At 40.0% G+C, this 24,557-nt stretch overlaps 1 protein-coding gene across 1 annotated transcript; it reads right to left on the reverse strand.

Annotated features, from left to right (window-relative positions):
- Nucleotides 1–3,180: 3,180 nt before the first annotated feature.
- On the reverse strand, nucleotides 3,181–24,252 carry cdh26.2 (cadherin 26, tandem duplicate 2). Its single transcript, XM_079587516.1, has 17 exons — nucleotides 24,149–24,252; nucleotides 14,316–14,432; nucleotides 14,035–14,190; nucleotides 13,777–13,921; nucleotides 13,076–13,254; nucleotides 12,795–12,926; nucleotides 12,498–12,680; nucleotides 11,918–12,237; nucleotides 11,666–11,808; nucleotides 9,915–10,139; nucleotides 8,870–9,091; nucleotides 5,814–5,932; nucleotides 4,970–5,083; nucleotides 4,564–4,635; nucleotides 4,437–4,472; nucleotides 4,267–4,344; nucleotides 3,181–4,156 (listed from the first exon to the last, which is right to left on the reverse strand). Exons 1-17 carry the CDS (start codon nucleotides 24,182–24,184, stop codon nucleotides 3,950–3,952), a joined length of 2,484 nt encoding a protein of 827 aa, XP_079443642.1. The 5' UTR covers nucleotides 24,185–24,252; the 3' UTR covers nucleotides 3,181–3,949.
- Nucleotides 24,253–24,557: the final 305 nt, after the last annotated feature.

Here is a 24,557-nt window from a genome sequence, read left to right on the forward strand (position 1 = left end):
CCAGATGAATCAAATACACCACAGGGTGTTCTGGGATCTCATGCATAAAACTCTTCATGGGTTTCATCCTGAAAGTATGTATAGTCAAATTGTCTTCCTCCTTCCCACCCATTCATGTTTGTTCACGGGATTTTCTTTTTCTGAATTTCTCTGAAATTAATTTGAATGTCTTATGTTTTGAATACATCCTAAAGAGGACATCCATGGGCTGTTCAGAGTTACAATGTTTGGCATGATACGACCCTCTCAATATATTTTAAAAGTAGCGGACGTCACATGACAGCAGACATCATTTTATGGAAAGAGGAACAATATAGTTTTCAATTATAGATTGCATTTGATGTCTTTTTTGTGTGATCAACGTGAGTGGTTTTCAAGGAAATCTCAATGTTTCATCGGTTCCGCGTTTCAATCGACCCGCTCCATTGTTAACTTACAGAGTTTGAAACACTGCTAGCAGGACATTAAACAGAAAGTGTTTGTCCAAACTCACAACAGGTTTTGCAAGAGAACTCAAAAGTTTTGCGAGAGAACGCACAGTTTCTCGGGGGAACGCAAAAGCTTTGAAAAATATGTTTTCCTCCCATACCATATTTTTTCCCCCACCATGTCCTTATAGGGCCTCTGTACATCAGAAAAGAGCACTTCAACGGCTACTAGTTTGTTCGTCAAGGCAAAGAAATGTGAGTTTCATGTACAGTTGGTTCTGTTCCCGGGGTTCATTCTCTCGCCAAATGGTGTCCGAATTGACACAGCCAAGGTTAAGGCAGTTGCTGATTGGCCAACTCCAGATACACACAGAGCAGTCCAGTGCTTTCTGGGATTTGCCAATTTTTACTGGTGGTTCATTCAGAATCAGTTAGTCGCTTTGTTTCAGCCCCTATTCTTTCTAACCCTGACCCCTCTCGCTAGTTCGTGGTGGAGGTTGATGTGTCAGAGGCGGTGGTAGGGGCCATTTTGTCTCAGAGATCTCCCTCGGATAGGAGGATGCACCCCTGTGCTTTTTTTTCTGCTTTCTACAATATTTCTATCCCTGCAAAGTGCATGTCATCCAATCCAAACATTGGATGCACACTAGATGTTACGGTAACACTTTACAATAAGGGTGCACTAATAAGCATTAATTCATGCTTAACTAATGCACAGATAATACTGGATTAATGTATTACTAATGATTATCTAAGCTATTCATTAATGATTGCCTCATTATTGAAGAGTCTGTCTGGTTAATATATTAGTTCATATATGAATTGTTATTAATTAAATATGTAATTGTGGATTAATTCCATAATCACTTATTTTATTAACTAATAGTGTTCATTAATTTGTTAATTACCACAATGAGCCTAATATGCATTAATACATTATTAATTACAACATTAGTGTGTCAATTACTACAATTACTAGATGATGAGTTAATGATGTGCCTCAATAAGTAAAGTCACAACATAATGATTGTTAGCTAATGATTAATTAATCAATAATGACCATCACTAGTTTATAAAAGCTGTTTATTAAACACTGGTTTCCAAAAACATTGTAGTAATTGACACACTACTAATGCTGTAATTAATAATGTATTAATGCATATTAGTTTATCTGTATTATCTGGAAGTTGAAATATAAGGCTTTGGCTCATTGTGGTAATTAACAAATTAATGAACACTATTAGTTAATAAAATAAGGTATTATGGAATGAATACACACTCTCATATTTAATTAAAAACAATTAATATATGAACTAATATATTAACCAGACAGACTCTTCATTAGTTGCTAATGAGGCAATCATTAATGAATAGCTTAGATAATCATTAGTAATACATTAATTCAGTATTATCTGTGCATTAGTTAATGCTTATTAGTGCACCCTTATTGTAAAGTATACATCCCCAAGTCAAAATTTTCTAGTGACTGGCCTCATCTAAATTTTTCAATAGTCTGACATATTATTTCTCATTGAGCCAATGTTAACAGACTATTAATTCAATTTATCTTGGATTTAGATGTGACCAGTCACTAGAATATTTTGACTTGGAGAGGTTAATTTTTTTTTTTTTACAGTGTATAAAACATAATTTTTTCATGAATAGTATTTTTATGCATTCATAGGTCCCACTTTATGTTAAAGGGGTGGTATAATGTCCTTTTCACAAGATGTAAACGAAATCTTTGATGTCCCCAGAGTGTGTATGTGAAGTTTTAGCTCAAAAACCCCCACAGTATTTATCATGTTCTAGCATTTAATTTAATAATTTGATACAATGCACTTGTTGTGTGCATACTTGTAATTCATTTCTGCTTGTACATATTACACTGTTGACCCTTCTCTTACATCTTAACCCACCCCTAAACCTATACCCATATCACCAAACCTGTACCACAAGTGTTCTGCAATACAATAAAGCAATAAGTACTTTAAACTGAACACATTTTTTCTCATGTACTGTAAGTACATACTAATTTAAAATGCCTAATATTAAGTATAACCATTTAATACCGGTAGGTTTTAATTGAAGATGTTATGACATAAAAACAACTGAAATTCAGAGACACTTTTCACAGCACTGTATATCCAGCAGGTTTTTTTTTCATTCAGGTTTTTTATGTTTCATTGACATGATTTTAACCCATGCCTGTGTTGTCTTCCAGCAAAATGTCTGATACACTTTATTTTGTTAACGATCCTTAGTATGAGGCTGGATTTAACACAGTCTCACCCCAAAACGTCACATACTGACGGGTCTTGACCATACGGCAACATACGACGAAAAGGGTACCCCTATAACGTCCATATGTGACGATTCGGGTATGGTTGGGTTATGCGTTAGGGTACCGCTAGGAGGCGCTGCTGGTGCGCTCATGTCTGCGTCTCATATTGACGTTATAGGGGTACCCTTTTCGTCGTATGTTGACGTATGGTCAAGACCCGTCAGTATATGACGTTTTGGGGTGAGGCACTTTAAAGCTAGCACTATTATGTGAAGTGTTGTTGTCAGCTTAGTGGTTCAAACACACCCCTGAAGGTTAACAAGTGACAGGTAGGACACTAGCTGTGGGACAGCGATAAGATGTGCAACGGTGCAAATATGAAGCGGTGACTGTGTGGCAAGTGAAAGTGGTTGAAAAACAGGTTGAACAGGTCAAGGCACTTGTTAAAATAAAATGGAACTTTCTTTTAGTAGATTAAATACTTTTTTAATTTTTTTAAGGATTAGTTTTATTAAGGATTTATTGTCTCGCATATGTCAATGTACATAAAAAAAAAACATTTTCACAGTTAAACATTTTTACAACAATGTCTTAAAAAAAAAACCTAAACCAGGAGCGCTTGTTTTCTAGCTGATAAATGTTGCACTCAAGGGAACAACAGACCCAGATATGTCACAGGTTTTTGCATAACACAGTCACAGTAGATATCTTTAAACATGCTTATCGGCAAAAAATATATATTATCACCATCCACCCATGCATTTTTTTTTTCAGATAAAAGCAAAACTGAAATTTCTGCAATCATTTAAACACATTTAACGTACAGACTCCATTCAAATGCATGATTTATACTATAAAATGAAAGTTTTGAAAATTCAGCATAGAATGTACAACATTCAACATTGTTAACAGCAACGACATCATTACAATAATATTTCGGAACGTATTCATTTTTCCGAATTATACATTTTCTCCTGCAGCCGACAGAAAACAAGACTTGACGCTGAGAGTCACAACAAAACATTTATTTACACTGACCCAAAACCAAAAACCTGAGCTTCCCTAAACATTATTAACACTATTAAACAGTAGAAAAAAAATCCCTCGTTCCATTTGTCCTGAATGTTTGACCCGGCATCCCTGATCTTCCAAATATTCTGTATCAATACTTTTGATATCAAGGTTTCGTTCAGTATCTCGTTTTCAAAAAAATCTGCTACACTTCCTGAGATTACTGTTACCTTTGCATCAGGTCAGGTCTGGAAATTGTTGCTAGTTGACTAAACCTGCTGTCCAGATTACCAAGCATCTCTGGATCAAAGTCATTCTCTGGGAATGAGAGTGGATCCAGTTCGGCACGGCCCATAGCTTGTCCTTCATCCGTGTAGCAGTGCGGCTCATAAACAACAAACTCCTCATCACGGGTTTGGAGAGCAAGTAGTTTCTGAAGAAAAGAGGGGGGTGGAAGTTAAGCGCAATGAAAATGGTTGACCATCCTGTCAAACATTTGGACATGTTTCTTATGATCTAAAGGTTCTAAATGCAGAAGATCACCTTGTTGACGATAACAGCAAGTTTGTTGCTCAGGTAAGACGTATTGCCGTAAAAAGCACTTGATCTGATACTCGAGCGCTGATAAAAAAACACAGATTATGAGATAAGAAAGGCTGAGCTGAGCCGATGTTTGCATATGTTATTAATTATTACTGTCACTTCATTCTTACTTTGGAATTTTCTCTGTATGAACTTCTTGTGGAACTCTAGAAAACATATACATAGCAGAACCAGTCCATCACTAAAACCAATGAAATGACCAACACTTTGGAAACTTGCTGTGGTTGTAATACTCACCCTGTGTATTGAGCGTCTGAACATCTGGTCGGGGAAGAGTAGCTGTGGAGCCTCCTGTTTTTTATGTATCACCTGGATATTTTCAAGCAAAAAGATAATAATAATAAATAAAAAAGTTAAAAAAGTTACATTTCCTGTATATGATAGCAAACAGGATGCAGACGTTCACTTTAAAGGAGTAGAAATAAAATTGAACTGCTTTTAACTGTATTTTTTTAAAAGTAAAACATATAATTTTTCAGTTTGAATTACTCATGAAAAATTACTCATACATAACATACAGAAACATTTCCAGAAATGTTAGATTATATTATTTATGTTTGAAATATTTTTAAAAGATAAATATGATTTCCCAGAATGCTCTAATTGACCCCAAAGTCAAACATGAAGAGTTATTGTTACTCACGGTTTGTGATGTGGACTTCTGGCTTGAATTTACATTTGCAGACACATTTAAGCTTACGTTGGAATAAATTGTTTTCTGATTGCATACACTGGAAGGAACCTTTATGAAGACATCCTGATGATTTGAAATTAAAACATTAAAATAAATCATTCAAAGCAACAATGAATGTTTTATATAAATATGAGTTACACATATCAATACTTTACACTTTACAATCGGTTAATTATTATTTGTTAATGAATTAGGTAGCATGTACTATGAAAAATAGTTTTTACAGCATTTACAAATCTATAAAGTTAATGTGGTAACATTTTATTTTACAGTGTTTCTTACATATCACGTTACGATAATTATATTCTACAAATAACAAGAACTATGCATAATTTCAATCTTGTCAAAAAAAGTACATGTACACCATACAGTACTTTTCAAAAATTTGGGGTTCATTTGAAAGAAATGACTCATTTTATTCAGCAAGGACATATTAAATTTAATTAATTATTAAAAAGACCTTTACAGTGTTACAAAATCTTTCTATTTCAAATAAACGTTTTCTTTTCATTAATAAATAATATGTAAATATGTCTCACAATGAAAAAACGATTTCATCAAATTAGCATATTATAATGATTTATGAAGGATCATGTGACACTGAAGAATATTTTTTATATAAGAAGAATTACCATAAAATGAACAAATGCTGTAAAATAACTGTTCATTATTTCATGTTATTACATAATGTTTATATAGAACCTTGTTGTAAAGTGTTGCCTAAAACTGAATAAAATGCACCAATTCAAATATTACTGAAGGACTGCTCCTGTGTGTTGTGTGATGAAATTACCATGCAGTCTGTTCCTGGATTTTCCGTATTTGATTTGATGAGATGACCAAAGCCATCGTCCATTTCAATCATTTTTTGATCTGCCTTGCAGGACATCAGAAGGACCATTAAGCACATTGCTGAAAAAAGAGAGAATATCTGTTTACTTTGGTGCAACCGTGGTTCGATTAACAGTGGAAGACCGCCAGAAATGGTTAGTCATAGTGGAAAGGTTGAGTGTTTATGTATCACACAGAGAATCCTGCATTGATTCAGTCAGTACCGGAGACCCAGGGTCCAGACACACAACTTCAATCTCTCCAGAAATGGGTGCCATATTGTCCCATCCATCTGAGACGATAGGTCTCTGAACCGGCAACGGATGAGGTGGAGCAGTTGTAAGGGTTAACAGGAGACTGAACAAAAACATTGTTGGACAGTAGGAAGCTATTAGTACTGTCTCTCCTGCACCTGTCTCAGGACCACCCGGACCAGTGGAAGAGGATGATAGGTATATAGCAGGAGATCTGGCCACACTTGCACTTGTACTTGAACTAGTACTTGATTCTGCTCAACCATAGGAAACAATGTGTTATTGTCCTGCTGGCAAAGAGGTCCACTGACACCATCCCATATCTCTCCCAAATTGATCAAAACAATGCTCTGTGGAGACACCCCTCCACTGAGCTCAGGCTGCAGCGAGAAAGGTAATCCGCCACAGGAATCTGACCAGGAATATGCATTGCTCTAATTGACAGGAGGTGTCTGTCTGCAAGAAGCAACAATGCTGAGGATTGATGAGAACACTAATGTGGGATTGTCTGTTATCACTAGTACCTGCCTCCTGCAAGTCCCTGTCTGAAAATCTAAAGGGTAAGAAATACCACCCATAACTCAAACAGATTGACATGACATCCCCTCAGCCATGAACTCAACCTCCACTGTATGCCACAATTCTGCCACAGTTCTCCCAATCCTGTCAGAGAAGCATCCGTGGTTTCTACTTCTCTGCATGTGGGAGGCGGCCCCATCTACACATCATGCCAGAGAAACCGCGACAGTGAACGGCTGACAATCACCTGGCTATTAACCAGCATTGAAATGGCTGCAGGTGTAACCGCAGTAGATTAACAGCTGAGGCAGCAGTTCAATCATGGGAATTCAATGTAGGGTTTCTGGGAACCTTTCTACCACCTTTTGTTCACTGTGAGTCGCCCTCATTGATCTGGAATCCAGGTGCATGCCCAGAAAACACATTAACTGACGAAGAACAAGAGGCTGCAACATGCTTCAGTAGGTGCAGTGTGTTGTTGTTGGCTGCTTGTCGATGTGTAGAATCAACAGGCCCTCCCAGTGCAATGGTAACTTCCAATGCTACCTGAATACATTGGGGATGGGGAGAGATAAAGTCCAAAGGGAAGGACACAGTATTGGTATGTTCTGCCCTGGAATGTATGAATGTAATCTGGATGAGCAAATATGCATCCTTTAGGTTTACGGAGGTGAACCACATGCCAGGTTCAACAGCACGCAAGACATCTACCACACGAGATAACATGCAGAAAGGAAGATGTTTGAGGAGAACTGTTCAAGCATTCAAGGCCGAGGATTGGTCTGAAATTCCCATGCTGTTACCGAGCAAGAGATTATTTTGAATGGAAAGCCCCGGGGGTGGATCTGAAGCAAGAGCCTGGCAAAGGTCCCAAACTACTTTGGGACCTTTCAACTACTGTTGATGACAATAACCGTTTTCTAGTGTATCGAGGAGTGTACATTGTTTGTAATGTCCCTTCAATGTTGTATCTGAGAGACTGAAAAATGGACTGTCACAGACCCTGCGGCATCAACGGTGGTGAGGGGCAGTCCTCTTATATACATGAACACATGTATTAGAAGGAACAAGAATCACCACTTGACAGGGAGGTCCACATGTTATCACAGCAACCAAACACAATACTCAGGTAAACCAGTGAGCGTTCTTTTAGATTAGGCGTATATACAAACACCACTAGACCCAGTAAGATGGTAATGAGTACCCTGGTTGAAGTTCTACTAATATTCACCTCAATACTGTTGGATACTCCCCTGATGATGAGAGACCCTGAATAACCAATGAGTCCTTTAAGTCTAGTGATGACTCGATCATTGCGTCTGTCACGTGACACATGAACGAAAGACTCGGAAGGTAAACTAAATAATTTATGATCCCTGTAAACAATTTTTTACTGCATTATAATGGTTTCTTATGATCAGGATTGCGTAGGTGGATGTGTTCGGGGAATTTGCCTGTTAAAAGTATAACATTTAAAGCCATTAAAATGAATGAAATGACTCGAAAAAAGATTCGTTCACTTTGATGAACGAGATCAAACAAGAGAGTCAGTAAAATGATCCGAACTTCCCATCACTATTTAAGTCAGATACATCCGTGCAGATGAAACCCCGTGGGGATTGCCGAACAATCTGTGCACAATCGAGCAAGATCATTTTGTGAGAATGACAAAGCAGACCATGATAAACGCATATATGGATTCCGGTATTGTCACAATTACTGTATGTTCTGTCTTGTCTGGACCTGTTCTTGCTAGTTAACCTTCATCCACCTGTGTCTAGTTAGTTCCCTCATATATTCTCCCCGTTCAGTTCAGTCCCTTGTCGGTTATTGTTCGTGTCTATGTTTTATACGCTGTTGCGTCCTGTTCACATGCCTACATTTAAGCTTTATCATATTTTGGAATCAAGCTTCGTCAGCCAAAGCGTGACCGGTATGTCATTGATTAGAGTCACGTGTGACTGGAACAACATGAGATTCTCATAAGTGTACGCTAGTCCACAAAGTTTTCCACCATGATTCACCATCTTTGGCGGTCTGGAACAATAAAATAGAAGTGTAATTCTCAAAAACATGTCATTCAAAAACCGGTTTCCACAGCATCGTTTGTTGATGCTTTACCACACCTTTAATGGTTGGATTGAAACATACAGAAGGATGGGTTTTTAGTATTATGAAACTGTTCCTTCATCACCTATTAGGACTGTTGTTAATACCATCAAGATATTGTGAATCACTGCATTACCTATGAAGATCAGAACTGTAAGGACAATGATCCAGGCTGCAGCAGGTCCCATTTTAGCCACCCGAGTCATCCTGACATGGCAGTTGGGAGCGATAGAGCAGTCACACACTGTGACCGACAGGTTTTGGATGGAGGACAATCCCTGCTGGTCTAATATTTTAATCTGGAGGAGGTGATGACCTGAATACACACTGTTTTCTTTTACAAGACTCACCGTTGTGCCTTCAAGAGAAAAATATGTGTCAGTATTACTGCTAAAAGATACAGAAACACAACCTCAAAGAGGTGCTGGAAGAGCGCTGTCTTTCTACGGCCTCATCCACACTACTGCGTTTTAGTTTAGAAACGGAGAATTAAAACGAATACGATCTCCGTCCACACCAGCGTTTTTGCTGCATATTAGAATTGATCTCCGTCCACATTCAAACGATTGAAAACGCGGATCACGTGACCATTCACCAACACTGGGTATGCGCGTGCCGGTGTAGCATTGTAAAATGCAGAATTTACTTGCACAACAGCTGCTAGCAAAGACAGTAACGCTTGTAATTCGTTATCCATGTTGCAGTCACTAACGTTACGTAGTCCAGGCTGTTTTTGTATGTTTTATTCCCGGGGACGGGTCATGTGATGGGTGGCTGACGAATCAGGGAAGGATACGCCATGACTGATGACACCCAATCATAGAGCCGAGCGTGAGCTTCTGCGTCATCGTTTGTAAAGTCCTCCGTTTTGACCCGTCTTCACTAAAACGCCCTCCGGAGATTCAAAACGCAAAACGGGGTCGGCAGCGTTTCTAAACTTCTCCATTTTAGGTCTTCGTTTTTCCCGTTGTAGTCTGGACGGGAGGTGCAAATGTAGCAAAAAACGCAGTAGTGTGGATGGGGCCTAAGACATCTCTGGCATCATTTGCCTAGAGTAACATGACATAACACTCTTCATAACTTATTTTACATCTGTGATGTGTTTTCTAGATTGAAACAGGACATTCAGTGAGGAACTGTGTAGGGTGGACTGGGATGAGTGAAGTAGAAGGTGGCATTACCATGGGTTGGTTCAACGCTCCATTTGTCCTTAACATCTCCTAAAAGCTCATAGTGGAAAGGTGAACTGTATGGAGGAAGGTCCAGGTCTACAGCTGTGATGTTGGCCATTGTGGGCTCTGTATTCAGGCACATGTGTACTGTGTTCACTTCCAGCATTGGTGCGTTATCATTTTCATCATTCAGGTGAATAAATAGAGTTGCAGTGCCTGTCAGCGGTGGGACACCTGCCAATCGGAGACATGGGGTAAACCGAAATTAATTTGGAGTACAAAACATGATAATGCCATCCATGATCATTCATGAGTTAAGCTTTCTTTATTATGATAAGAGGACAGTTGTATCACCCTAACATTTCTGACACTGACTGCTAAAGAATGTCCTGCAATTGGCGGCAGACTTTATGCCATTATCGTAAGTCTGGTTCAAAGGTGTCAAGTAGCGAAGTACAAATACTTTGTTACCTTAAGTAGAAATTTTGGCCGACTTTTTACTTCTACTTCTTACATTTTATCTGTACTTTCTACTCCTTACATTTTAAAAATAGCCTCATTACTCCTTTGGCTTGTTTTCATTCCGGCTTGTCATTGTAAAAAACAAAAACAAAAACACTATCCAGATATATCGCGCCATCCAAATCACATCACACTCCAGCAAGGACATAGCCAGTGTTGGGGTCGCTATGCGTTATGCGCACTAGAATGCGTTCATTTTCAATGGGCATATATGCGGCTGACACAGGTAGCCTAGTGCATCCCACATTTTTTTAACATTAACATTGTAATATAACATTATGGCCTATAGAATTTTTTTTTTTTTTGAGGAGGTGGGGTAGTGCACTATAGGCCCCTGCATATACTCTTGTCCTTAATAGCATTTCTTAACCTTACATTACTTTTATACTTTAAGTAGTTTTGAAACCAGTACTTTTACACTTTTACTTGGGTAAAAAGCTTGATGTGATACTTCACCTTCTACAGAAGTCTTTTTAAACCCTACACTCTAAAAAATGCAGGGTTGTTTCAACCCAAAATATGGATCAAATATGGTCAAATATGGATGAACCCAATCGTTGGGTTAACATTTTTAATTTAAAAAATTTAACCCAACGGCTGGATTTGTCCACATTTGACCCAAATTTGGGTTGAAAAAATGTGAATACTTTTGACTCCTCTGGTCTGGTTACACTAGACTAACTTGCTAGCTAATTTTTTCATGCATTTTACGCTAGACAGATGTTAATGTTGGACCCTGTGTGTGGTTAATTACTTAATTAAATTTCACTTGTAAATCATTTTGAAAATAAATTAACTTCTTTGTCCAGGTATACTTCAGAATATCTATAATAGTTAGAAGTAAACTACTGTTCAAAAGTTCGTGGTCAGTCAGACTTCTCTTAAGTCTGTTATTCTCACCAAGGCTACGTTTATTCGATCAGAAATCCAGTAAAAGCCATTGTGAAATAATATCCCAATTTATCCCTGTGATGCAAAGCTTGTAGCATCATTACTCCAGTGTCACATGATCATTCAGAAATCATTCTAATATGAAGATTTGATGATCCAGAAACATTTCTAATTATTAGCATGTTGAAAACCGTTGTGCTGCCTAATATTTGTGGAAACAGTGATAACTTTTTCAGGATTCTTTGATGAAAATATCAAAAGAACAGCATTTTTACTGTCACTTTGGATCAATTGAATGCATCTTTGCTGAATAAAAGTATTAATTTCTTTAAAAACCATCATCTTACCATCATCCACAGCATATAGGGTTGCTCTATAGGTGCTGTTTATCCCAAATGGCGACTCTCTGTCCAGAATTTTTTTCGTGGATACTAGTCCAGTCTTTGCATTAACAGTTATCCATCCATCAATATCTTCACCTTTAACAAATCTGAGATTCGAAGAAACACCAGATGAATTCACCTTTGTTTATACGTGATCCTGTACCTCCAATAAATTACAGTGGCATTAGTTTTACACATAATATTAGCTTCTCGTACTTAAATGTGTTTGTATGGCTTCCATCCATGTCTTTAGCAGTGAAGGTTGCAAGACTTGTTCCTGTGGCTATGTTCTCCATTATCTGAACGTGTTTAACAGGGGGTATAAACACCGGAGGGTCGTTGACATCTTCAACATAAATGGTCACTGGAATGGTATTATAGAGGTTTTCAACACTCATGCCAGAGATTTGGGGTATAACGTCGACCTCCCACTTGGCATTCGGTACTTGCTTTTTGACCTTACATGATAAGTAAGGGATTTCGTTCTGCACACTGATGGATAGATTTAGGTATGTTTGCTCTTCGTAGTCCATTTGCTAGTGTTAGATGAAAAATAAAGAGACTTTCACAGAGAAGTGAATGCATGCATACATATTTTCATTTTGTTTTGTTTTATGTCAAAATAGCTCCAATCCCAGCAGAGGCAACAATATAACGACAAGCTATATCAGTGCAAACTCTGATTCTGGCGCAATCAAAACATTTTCTCTGTTTGCTCGAGCATCACATCCAGCCTAAACCGGCAACACTGACTCAACCTTGACTTATACAATAAAAACGTCAACTATCTGCCTACCTTAACAACTGTTAAAATCCCATCGTTTGTATCAGGGTCTGTTTCAATTTTGAATTGCTCTTTTTTATCTCCATGGATAGTGTATTTGGCTTTCCAGGCTTTTGAACCACGAGTGTCTTTGTCTGTTACTTGCAGTCGCAGAACTTCAACCCCAGTTTCTCGCTCCTTGACCTTCCCAGATCCCTGAAACACAAGTCAAATATTTGGTTGGGATTTATAGAACAATAAGCTTACCGTAAAAAAAAAAAAATCACAAGCATCAAATCTTGGAAACTTCCGGTACAATAAGAAACCTACCGTTTTGCCCGAGAACGCTGGAAGATTGTTGTTATTGTCCGAAATATTGATTATCAGTGTACCTGTACTTGATAATTGTATCTTTTCCCCTCTGTCCTTTGCTTCAACCAGGATTGTATATTTCTGAGCTTTCTGGAAAATATTAATTCAGTAGAAGATTTCTTATTTAGAAATGGATAAATATTTATAAAGCACAAAAAACAATGCATGTTATCTGAATGGAACAGGTAAAGGTACACAAGTAGTTTATCATTAGCAATTAAAGCAATTAGTTAACATACCTCATAGTTCAAACACCCATTAAAATAAACCGTCCCGAATGTTTGTCCTTTTTGCTGCTTAATATAAAACTCAACATTTTCTGTTTTTGGTGTGACGGACTTGATTGTTAAATCAAATGTTCCATTGTTTGTACTTGAATCATCATCATCAGATGCCTTTACTGTCAGCACATCTTTACCTAGAAGAAAAGTGCTACATGAATGTAAAGTCATTTCTTCACCCTCAAATCATTTATTCAATATTTAAGAATATTTCACCCAGTCCTTATTTATTCACCCATACACTCTAAATAATGCTGGGTTGTTTTAACCCAATTGTGGGTCAAATATGGACAAACCCAAACGTTGGATTAAAAATGCATTATAAAAATGTAACCCAACGAGCCACAATTGGGTTAAAACAACCCAGCATTTTTTAGAAAAACTGACCAAAATAAGTTGTTTATTCATTGAAAAACTTGCTCTCATATCTTGTTATTACACTTAACTTGAATATTACGTTACAATGCCTGAAATTAATTTGAACTTTGGTTGTATAAAAAAAATAGTTGTGACGTGTTTAACAATTCTACTAATTTATAAATATTTGCTTTTGTGTTGTGAGAAAATATGTAGTGGTCTGCAAACAGTGGACATAAAAAAATGTCAAATGTGAACTAATCAATAAATAAATGAGTGAAGTGCAAACTTTACTGGGTTACCTTGAGGATGTGACTCGTCCACAGTCACTTCATAGACCGACTGCTGAAATTCGGGAGCGTGATCATTTATGTCCAATATTTCGATATGAACCCCGAGCCTTGTCTCCACTTCATTGTTTGAATGGTCTCTTGCTTCAAATGTCGACTGTAATTGAGTCCAGCGCATGTCAAAATAATATACAAGCCTTTTTTGCAGTGTATTTACATGAATTTCAATGCTATTATGCAATAAATGATTTGTTTATTAGGAAGACTTACTTTGATAATTTTAATTCCTTGTTTATTTTCAAAGTCCAACTTTCCATTCACTGAAACATAACCTTCTTTGTTAATTTTGAGAATACCCGTCGGCTCTTCGTCCACACCCTGTCCTCTTAGCTCGTATTTGAATAAATAAGACCTTTCAACTTCAATCTGAAATACAAACAACATGCACACTTATGCACAACATGTTCACATAATCATGATAATCCAGTACTTGTACACATATAAAATGTGAAAAACGCTATACAAATTGAACGACAAAACAGGGAACTGACCTTGCCTAGTATATATGGAAATGGACCAGGGTTTTCTTCCTCAATAGTGAAAGACTCGATGATCCATGCGCGCTTCTGTCTTCCCCTGTCAGCCCATGCACACACGGTCCAGGTAAACTGAGATAAAAAGTCCTCTTAAGTTATGTTATGAAAGTTATGGTTATGTCAATGTGTGAATCTCACAAACTCCGACCATAATAACATGTCCTATTTTACCTACATTTTCATTACCTTCACTGCTGGGTAGTTTACTTACAAATTGTAGTCCGTCACTGAATACAAATTACATAACTTTTTTACATTTTTTTGTTAATAACGTAATCTGTCACATTACACGTAATATAATCTGATTACTTTTAGATTACTTTGTACCTAACTCGTTTATCGTTTATTATTGATTTGAGTAAAATCCTTTATCATGTTGATAAGAGAAAGGAAAATTATTCAAGTTTTTATTAAACATAATGGCCCCCATCTTGCACCCAGCGCAATTGACTTTGTACACCGACGCATGTATCATTCCTATTTTGCACCCGCGCACAGCGGACTTTTCCCTCCACAGACGCACGTCGGTAAATTAGGAAATGAACTTGCGCTCGCGGGGGCGGTTCAGCGCAAAGAGGAGGCGTGTCCGGCGCAAATGTTCCCTGGTGATATTTTCCAGTTTTAGAAAACAATTGCGCCACTGACCAGGAAAAAAACAGTCTAAAGACAGTGGCGCGTTGCGCGTTAGTGATAAGGTATTTTAAGGGCGCGTGCTTGGCCATAATGTAGCGTGTTAACGCGCATCCACTTTGATTCTCTAATAATTATAAACAGACGCAGCAGTTTTCATTTTTGCAAATCATACATTATTACAAGGAAAAATATTAACACACGAGGGAAATCACTGCTGTGTCCGTGAAGATGTGAAAAAGATCTACCTAGATAAAAAAAAAAAAAATCTAGATTAGGCTACACATTTACCCAAATTATACGCCTGTTTAACCGAAGCTAATTTGGGTGGGTTTCTCCCATCATCCTCAATGTCACTTCTCTGTGTTTTACGGCCCTGACGAGAACATCGGTCTCTTTGGCTGTGAACCGCTCCTGGCGTGCGCTGGCAAATCCGCCGTTATAATAGCGATCCGCCATGGAACAAGCGCGCCGGCTCTTAAAGGGAATGTGAGAGGACGCTCTGATTGGTTTATTGCACGTTACGCCCAAACCACACCTATGAGTAATGAAGCTACTTCAATTTCAGACCAACCCCTTTTAGATTTGCGCCAGGCGCAAGAGGCATTTATCCCGCCGGGAAAATAGCAACAGCGCCGGGATCCGCCCACAAAGTTACTTGCGCTTTGCGCTTTGACACTTGCGTTTCAGATCGTTAAAATAGGGCCCAATGTATTAAACATTATAATTAGGTCAGGGTTTCCCAAACTGGGTTTGTGAAGAAACTGTAGGGGGTTCGTAAACTGAAGAAAAGTTAATATCAAATAAAATCTTACAATTTTTAAATTAAAAGAAATAAAACATTTTAAAATTATTAAAAAAAATTTTTTTCGGCCTCTCAAAATTGAATCTAATTGAATCTAATGGAAAAAATATACAAAGTAAACAATTTCTACAACACCAAGAATTGTAGGAGGATTGTGTAAATTTCTTCGTACAAAATATAAATTCTAATTTACAGTTTTTTTATGTATTCGGTAAGGTTTATTATAAAACGGATAGTTCCAGTCCTTGATTCTGATTGGTCGAGGCACGTTGGAAGCCGTCGTAAATTACTCAACAAACACACACACCTGTGACCGCATTACATCAGTGTTACTGCGCAACTGCCGTTTGTGGTTCTTTGTTGCTGCATGTGTTGCTTAGCAACCTCTTTGGAACTACATTGCTTGGCAGAGAAATATACATTTGTTAATAACGTTATATTTTTGTTGCTGGTGTTTATTTTATGAATAAAATAAATATTAAAATGAATATTTGTATGGAGTAACCGTTTTATAAAAGCAATAAGTCCCGCGAAGCCGTGTTTTACAGTGGATTTAGAACAGCTAAGGGGGTTTTAGGCACACTGCTCCGCGTCGTATAGCTAACAACGGCCCTTAGCTGGTCTAAATCCACTGTAAAACACGGCTTCGCGGGACTTATTGCTTTATTAAGTAGGCTAAGGTGTACATTTTCAAAATTCTTTGTTAGTACAAAAATCCAAACTGATCACACTTGTAACTCTAGTCATTCTTTCATAACCTGATTCATTACAGTTCACTCCACATAATCATAGTTTCAAAATCATTTGAATTTATTGCCATTGTCAGTGCAATTAAAATATAATTGCACCAAAGGACAACTTGTGAAGAGTTAATAATGTTGCATAAAGGATTCTTTATTATGTCAAGTTAAAAGTCCCTTAATTTAGTCTGGCAGGAATATTATTATTATTGGCCAGCATTCACATTAATAAATCAAACTTTCTGTGATTGTTTCCCTTTCTAATGAGAACATTTGATTTAATTACCAAAACACAACAGTGATCTTCTTCCAGTTCAGTACTTTAAACAATCAGTTCATTCAACAGCAAACAATTCAAGATGCATGTTTCAATTCACCCTTGTTGCTAAAATAAATTACAGTAATACAGGCTACGGTTGCTACATTAGAAAATACACGTACACTACATAACTTATGAAATTTAATCCATATTGTTTGTAATAGTATCTATCTACTGTGTTATCAAAAGGTGTGATGAAGTTATGAAACTGTCATGTTTTGGTTTGGTTTGGTATACTTTATTGTCCCAAAGGGAAATTTGATACAAAAAAAAAGACACATTTACTATCAAGTAATTGGCCTCACGCCTCACGCTACTCTATACACTGGAAAGTAATTGGCATCACGCCACTCTATACACTGGAAAGTAATTATACAACAGAAAGAGTTACAGTAATCTGGCAGTACAGTAATTGTCACATTGTTAATGTGTTTTCTGTTGTGTCCATGGACTTTTAGGTTGTTTTTTCTCATTCAGTGTTTTTCTTCCTCTCTGTCGTCATTTTCATTAGTTCATTTTCATCACCTGTCTAGTTAATCAGTTAATCACCCTTCATTGTCTTCACCTGTTGTACCCTCGTCATCCTCTGTATTTAAGTTCCTGTCTTTCTCCCTTCAGTTGTCGGTCAATGTTTGTATATGTCATTGTGTATGGAGAGTGTTACCCATGCCTGTACCAGTTTTGTTTAAGTTATATTATAGTAAAAGTTTGAATTGGAACTTTGGGCCTCAGCCTGTCTTCATCCGCACCATACTCTTGACAGATTGACCGACCCCCCTAAAAATGGACGAATGGGTAAACATTTTCGTCCTGGCCAAGGAGAGCCAAGATCTCCCAGCCTTTGCCCATGGAGGGTCGTTTGAGGGAACCCGTCTGGCCAGATTTCGCGGGACCCGTGGAGGCCGCAGTAGAGGCGGTGGTCGAGATGGACCCCGACACCATTCTCCGCTTTGGTCCCTCTTCGACCCTGGACGGTTGACGTCCAGCTCCAAGCCGCCTGCACCGCTGGTCCCGTCCAGCCCAGAGCTTCCTGCGCCAGAGCCCGCTGATCCTGCGCCAGAGGCCGCTGATCCTGCGCCAGAGCCTGCTGATCCTGCGCCAGAGCCCGCTGATCCTGCGCCAGAGCCTGCTGATCCTGCGCCAGAGCCCGCTGATCCTGCGCCAGAGCCCGCTGATCCTGCGCCAGAGCCCGCTGATCCTGCGCCAGAGCCCGCTGATCCTGCGCCAGAGGCCGCTGATCCTGCGCCAGAGCCCTCATCACTGCCCAGCACAGAGCCCTCATCGCTGCCCAGCACAGAGCCCTCATCGCTGCCCAGCACAGAGCCCTCATCGCTGCCCAGCACAGAGCCCTCATCGCTGCCCAGCACAGAGCCCTCATCGCTGCCCAGCACAGAGCCCTCATCGCTGCCCAGCACAGAGCCCTCATCGCTGCCCAGCACAGAGCCCTCATCGCTGCCCAGCACAGAGCCCTCATCGCTGCCCAGCACAGAGCTTCCTGCACCGCTGGTCCCGTCCAGCCCAGAGCTTCCTGCACCGCTGGTCCCGTCCAGCCCAGAGCTTCCTGCACCGCTGGTCCCGTCCAGCCCAGAGCCTTCGCCGCTGGTCCCGTCCAGCCCAGAGCTTCCTGCACCGCTGGTCCCGTCCAGCCCTGAGCTTCCTGCACCGCTGGTCCCGTCCAGCCCAGAGCTTCCTGCACCGCTGGTCCCGTCCAGCCCAGAGCTTCCTGCACCGCTGGTCCCGTCCAGCCCTGAGCTTCCTGTACCGCTGGTCCCGTCCAGCCCAGAGCTTCCTGCACCGCTGGTCCCGTCCAGCCCTGAGCTTCCTGTACCGCTGGTCCCGTCCAGCCCAGAGCTTCCTGCACCGCTGGTCCCGTCCAGCCCAGAGCTTCCTGCACCGCTGGTCCCGTCCAGCCCAGAGCTTCCTGCACCGCTGGTCCCGTCCAGCCCAGGGCCTTCGCCACTGGTCCCGTTCAGCCCAGAGCCTTCGCCGCTGGTCCCGTCCAGCCCAGGACCGCCTTCGCCGCTGGTCCCGTCCAGCCCAGGACCGCCTCCGCCGCTGGCCCCGGTCAGCTCAGAGTCCTCTTCGCCGCGGGTCCAGTCCAGTGCGGACCTCCCCAAGAAAATTTTGGGGGGGGGCAATAAGTCCTCTGAGGGGATCGTGGAGGCCATTCCGACACGGTTCCCATGGTCACCCGAAGGGTCCTCACCGCCATGGCCGCCCGAAGGGTCCTCACCGCCATGGCCGCCCGAAGGGTCCTCACCGCCATGGCCGCCCGAAGGGTCCTCACCGCCATGGCCGCCCGAAGGGTCCTCACCGCCATGGCCGCCCGAAGGGTCCTCACCGCCATGGCCGCCCGAAGGGTCCTCACCGCCATGGCCGCCCGAAGGGTCCTCACCGCCATGGCCGCCCGAAGGGTCCTCACCGCCATGGCCGCCCGAAGGGTCCTCACCGCCATGGCCGCCCGAAGGGTCCTCACCGCCATGGACGCCTGAGGGTCCGTCTGCTCCGCCATGGCCACGCCCTCATCCTGCTCCGCCCTGGCCACCTGCACGTCCTGCTCCGCCCTGGAGGCTTCCTGCTCCAGATCGGCCACCTGTCCATCAGCCTCCAGGGCGCCCACCCTCCCACCCCTTTGGATGTTTTACGGCGCGAGGACGCGCCTGGGGGGAGGGGGGGGTTCTGTCACATTGTTAATGTGTTTTCTGTTGTGTCCATGGACTTTTAGGTTGTTTTTTCTCATTCAGTGTTTTTCTTCCTCTCTGTCGTCATTTTCATTAGTTCATTTTCATCACCTGTCTAGTTAATCAGTTAATCACCCTTCATTGTCTTCACCTGTTGTACCCTCGTCATCCTCTGTATTTAAGTTCCTGTCTTTCTCCCTTCAGTTGTCGGTCAATGTTTGTATATGTCATTGTGTATGGAGAGTGTTACCCATGCCTGTACCAGTTTTGTTTAAGTTATATTATAGTAAAAGTTTGAATTGGAACTTTGGGCCTCAGCCTGTCTTCATCCGCACCATACTCGTGACAGTAATATGGCTCAGTGAAAACATTTACTGTATTGCCAGCAAACTCTGATCTAGCACAAAACTAGGTTACCCAACAGGTTAAGGTTAATAGGAAGATCTCCGATTCTCATGACATTAGTACAGGAGCCCCGCAAGGGTGTGTGAGCTCCCCAGCTCTCTTTACATTGTACACAAACAGTTGTGTGAGGAATTATAGTAACAACTATATTATGAAATTTAGTGATGATACTGCGATTTTGAGCTTATTATATAAAGACCAAGACATTTTGTCTTACCGCTCTGAAATGAATCAGTTTATAGAGTGGTGTGACGCCAACCACCTGATTGTAAATGTGAAGAAAACTGAGGAGATGATATTTGATCCAAAGTCAATCGGAAACCCTATACATATTAATGATGTTCCTATCACACAAGTGTCCTCATATAAATATTTGGGTGTTTACATTGACTGTTCCCTTACATGGCAGGTTCATATAGATAATTTGTGCACCCGGCTACAACAAAGACTTGTAGATGAAGCAAAATAAAAAAACGAATTCTAATCTAATTCACTTTTGGCTAAGCCCCGCCCCCCTTAGTTACTGTTGCTACGTCCGTCAACTTCATCTGGGCTCTGGTTTGGTATCAACATGGCTTATGCTGTGACGGCTCTTCCTGCTGAAATTGTATCAAACTTTTATAAAGCAGCAGATAAAGTGTCAGATAGAAGTAGGCAAAAGGGGCTGCAGTATGCGTTCGAAGGCTATATTCAAGACATACCGGTGAAACGCAAGCAACAACAAGGCATCCAAATAGCATAATGGTCACAGTCAAACAATGATCCACCGCATATCCTAATCGAGACGGAGGCTGTGACTAACAATATCAAGGAGCAACACTGTTCATGCAAAGCTGGGTAGGTCTCTATTCACTTCTATAATCGTTATTACAAAGCAAACGGACTACGTGAGTATAAAGTTGTGTTTATTAGCAGCGTGTGCTAGCGTATCAACAATTAGGGTAGAGAACCAAAATCATAACATAAAACTGTCTAACTAGTATAACTTCACAGTAAGGTTAAAAGATAAATGTATCTTAGAGACAAAAGTGAGCTTGTTGATCTTGAGGGGTTTCGCTGACTGAGGACGTCCACACAGTTTAATCCAAAGACGACACTTGTCAGGATTTCACTTCGGTTTTGGGAAGGGAAAAAAACGGGCCCCTCCAACCTCTCTGGGAAACACGTATCTGTGTTACAAATGCCCCAGGCACAACGTTTAACCATATATTTGATAAAACTGCGACGGTAATAGCCTGCCAAGACCACAAATATGAGACGCCTGTGTTAAAGTCAATGGAGCGATGTGAAAAAGTGTCGGACCGCTGTGGGAGCTCGTTCTTGGCTGCGCTGTGATTGGTCAATCTACATTCTAGGGCGTGGCTTAGCCAAAGGCGAATTCTCTTTTGATTTGAGGTGCTTTTCAATGCCATACTGAAGGCCTATGTTTTCAGTGCCATTGTTGTCACGGTTACGCTCTGTTTTGATGATTTTCATTAGTTTGTCTTTCTTCAGTTATCCGTTTCCTTTGTGGATTACCTGAGTTTGTTTTATTCAATAATTAATATTGTTATTTCAACCTTTTGGGAATCTTATTCGGCTTCATCAGACTAGACGTTATTGTTATTTTACATGCAGGAGATTCTCATTTTAGTAGTAGTAGTCCATGTGATTCTTAGTAGAGGGGTGATTTAGTCCAGCAGCTCAAAATGTGGGTTATTACCCAAAAATGTATTACTTTGAAAAGGTTTAAAGGCCTCAAGAAACAAACCTTGAACTACCACATTCTTCCCCTTGAAAAAAGCCAATAACCCAAAGTTGCTCGAGGAGGATTGTTCCTGTGACTTAAGGTCATAATGACGCGTAAAAGTCAAAGAAACAAATTCAAATGTTTTTGTGGAATAGTAACACTGTAATAAATTGGTCAGGATTTACTTGCAACAATATTCACTCCAAAATTGCTGGTAAATTTCACAAATAATTACAACGAAACGGTAACATTGAATTAAATGTGAATTTCACGAGTTCACACTTACATACAATTAGAGGGGGTAAAGTTTAATCCGTATTTGGCGTGCTGTCCGGGGGGGAGGGCTCCCCGAACCCAGAGTACTCCCCCCGTATGTAAGTGTTTTGGACTAGAAGTGTGGAGAAGGGGTGGTGGAGGGATGCTGCTAAACTGTCAATGGATTGAGGTGAGACTGCTGAATCAGTTGCTGTTTCTCAATGTCAAGGATACTTCCTTGGCAGGACTGGTCTTTCCAAGTCATTTCCTTCAAGGCGAGGCTCCTCTTTAGCATTCGGAGAACACGCAAATGGTCAGGCTAGCAAGTGCACGTCATTGCGTCATTAAAAAAAGGTCCACTTTTCTGCAGAAATGGAAGTGCTACTGATTTGGTTGCTGTACATCTCTTCCGTGAGCACTTGACATAAAACATAAATAAAAAATAAAACCTCTTCCTTTAATCCTCCCTTGTTTGGCTTATGCTACTCTGAGCAATGCCTGAACTTTGTATTTTGAGCTCTTCTTGCGTTATTTTTGCCTCTTCACGATGACTCGCTTGCCGCAGTCCTCAGTTGTAAGTCGCTTTGGATAAAAGCGTCTGCTAAATGACTAAATGTAAATGTAAATGTACAGCAATTGAACTCAAGTGGACATCTGAAAATCTCTTTGAAAAAAAAAAAACAAAAAAAACTTTTTTTCAAATCAAATCTTGATTTTCATGCCCTAAGAACAATAAAAACACAGAAAAAAAAAATCCTGACTGAGGTTATCATAATTCATGCATGAAAGGGTTAAAATGTGCATAAACAATTATTTCCATACTTTTCTCCCACCTTGTACTTGGTTTTTAAATTGTCCCACTTTTTTTAACAAGATAGCAAAGGATAGATAGGATTGTGGGTGATTTGGGAGCGCGAAGGATACGCATATGCATCCTTTCCTGTATATGAGAAATCTTTCGAACGAAGGACTCAGTCCTTGGTAGAAATTCGGAGGATCCTCGACATACAGTAGGAACAATCCTTCGAGGATCCTTCCTTGACATTGAGAAACAGCTCCTATACCTCTTATCATTGATGGCGGAGTGCTCTCCACTTGTGTTAATTATCTGAATGTGCTCCTCCTGAACTTTGTTAATAAAACATAATTTAAGTAAAAAAATACTGAATTAGTATGTTCTTGTAAAACGTACTCCAATAATCTTTGTTTTATTTACAACTTATTTTTATTTTACAGTGAAGTTAGTTTTAAATGTGTAATGCAGTCCCCAAATTGCATTGACTACTTTAAATATAACCATTTTGCTGAGAAGATTTTGACAAGCTTATTAAAATCATTTGAATTTATTGCCATTGTCAGGGCAATTAAAAAATAATTGCACCAAAGGACAACTTGTGAAGAGTTAATAATGTTGCATAAAGTTTTCTTTATTATGTCAAGTTAAAAGTCCCTTAATTTAGTCTGGCATGCATATTATTATTATTGGCCAGCATTCACATTAATAAATCAAACTTTCTGTGATTGTTTCCCTTTCTAACATTGCTTGAGGACATATAACACTCGCACTGTGTGACATTCACTTAATGATATGTCACACCTACAAAAATGAAGCTCACAACTGTACAGATTATAGAATACTACACTCAAAAAAATGCTGGGTTGTTTCAACCCAATTTTGGGTCAAATATGGACAAACCCAAACATTGGGTTAAAAATGTAATTAAAAAATTTAACCCAACGGCTGGGTTTGTCCATATTTGACCCAAAATAGGGTTGAAGCAACCCAGCATTTTTTAGAGTGTATTAAACAGATACTATAATAATTCACATAATTATTAGTTTTACTAATAAGCATAGTTGAGAGTACCTTAAGGCATGAACTTACAATTCAAACCATTCTTAAAGTGCATGTTCATGTGTCATGATCTCAAAGGAATGAAAGACACTTTCATCCACCACACCCAATAGTGGAAACATAAGTCAGAACTAATTAAATAAACATGCTAGCTTTTAATAAGAGACATGGCAATTAATCACATCAGCTAATCATTCAATGGAAACCAAACATTATTCAGCTCTTTGTACAACCCTGGATTTCTCCTGACTTTGTTCAGTCTGATAGACTTAGTTTCTGCAACAAACACTATCCGTCTAGGAATATGAGCAGAGGAACATGATCCGGCGTGATGGTAGATGTGTCACATCACACAGGCCTTGAACTCACCAGCACCAGGAGCAAACTGACTGGAAGGGTCTTCATGTTGAAGCAGATCGTCAAGCAATCCAGTGTGAATGAGTCTGAGTTTCTTTCTTTCTCATAAAGTGTTCCTGCTCATTTAACATGTGCGAGAGGGGAGGGCATATTCATATCAGGGAGGGCGGGACTGGCTCAGTGCTATTTCACTATCATTGAGATACTATTATAGTTTTAGTTCATAATTTGATTTGTGTGTTTGTGTGTGTTTGTGTGTGTTTTATATGTCTATAGTTATATTGCGTTTTAGTTTATTTCGTTTTAGTTGGGCTACTTTAGCCCCTGCTAGTATGCAGTTCAAATTCAGCAAATATTTTGTACTTTATACAGTACTCAACATTTGAAGTGGATCAAAACCTTTCATTAAAATTATACATGA

Source organism: Phoxinus phoxinus (assembly GCF_949152265.1).
Source record: "Phoxinus phoxinus genome assembly, chromosome: 18".
In the NCBI taxonomy this organism is placed as follows: domain Eukaryota; kingdom Metazoa; phylum Chordata; class Actinopteri; order Cypriniformes; family Leuciscidae; genus Phoxinus; species Phoxinus phoxinus.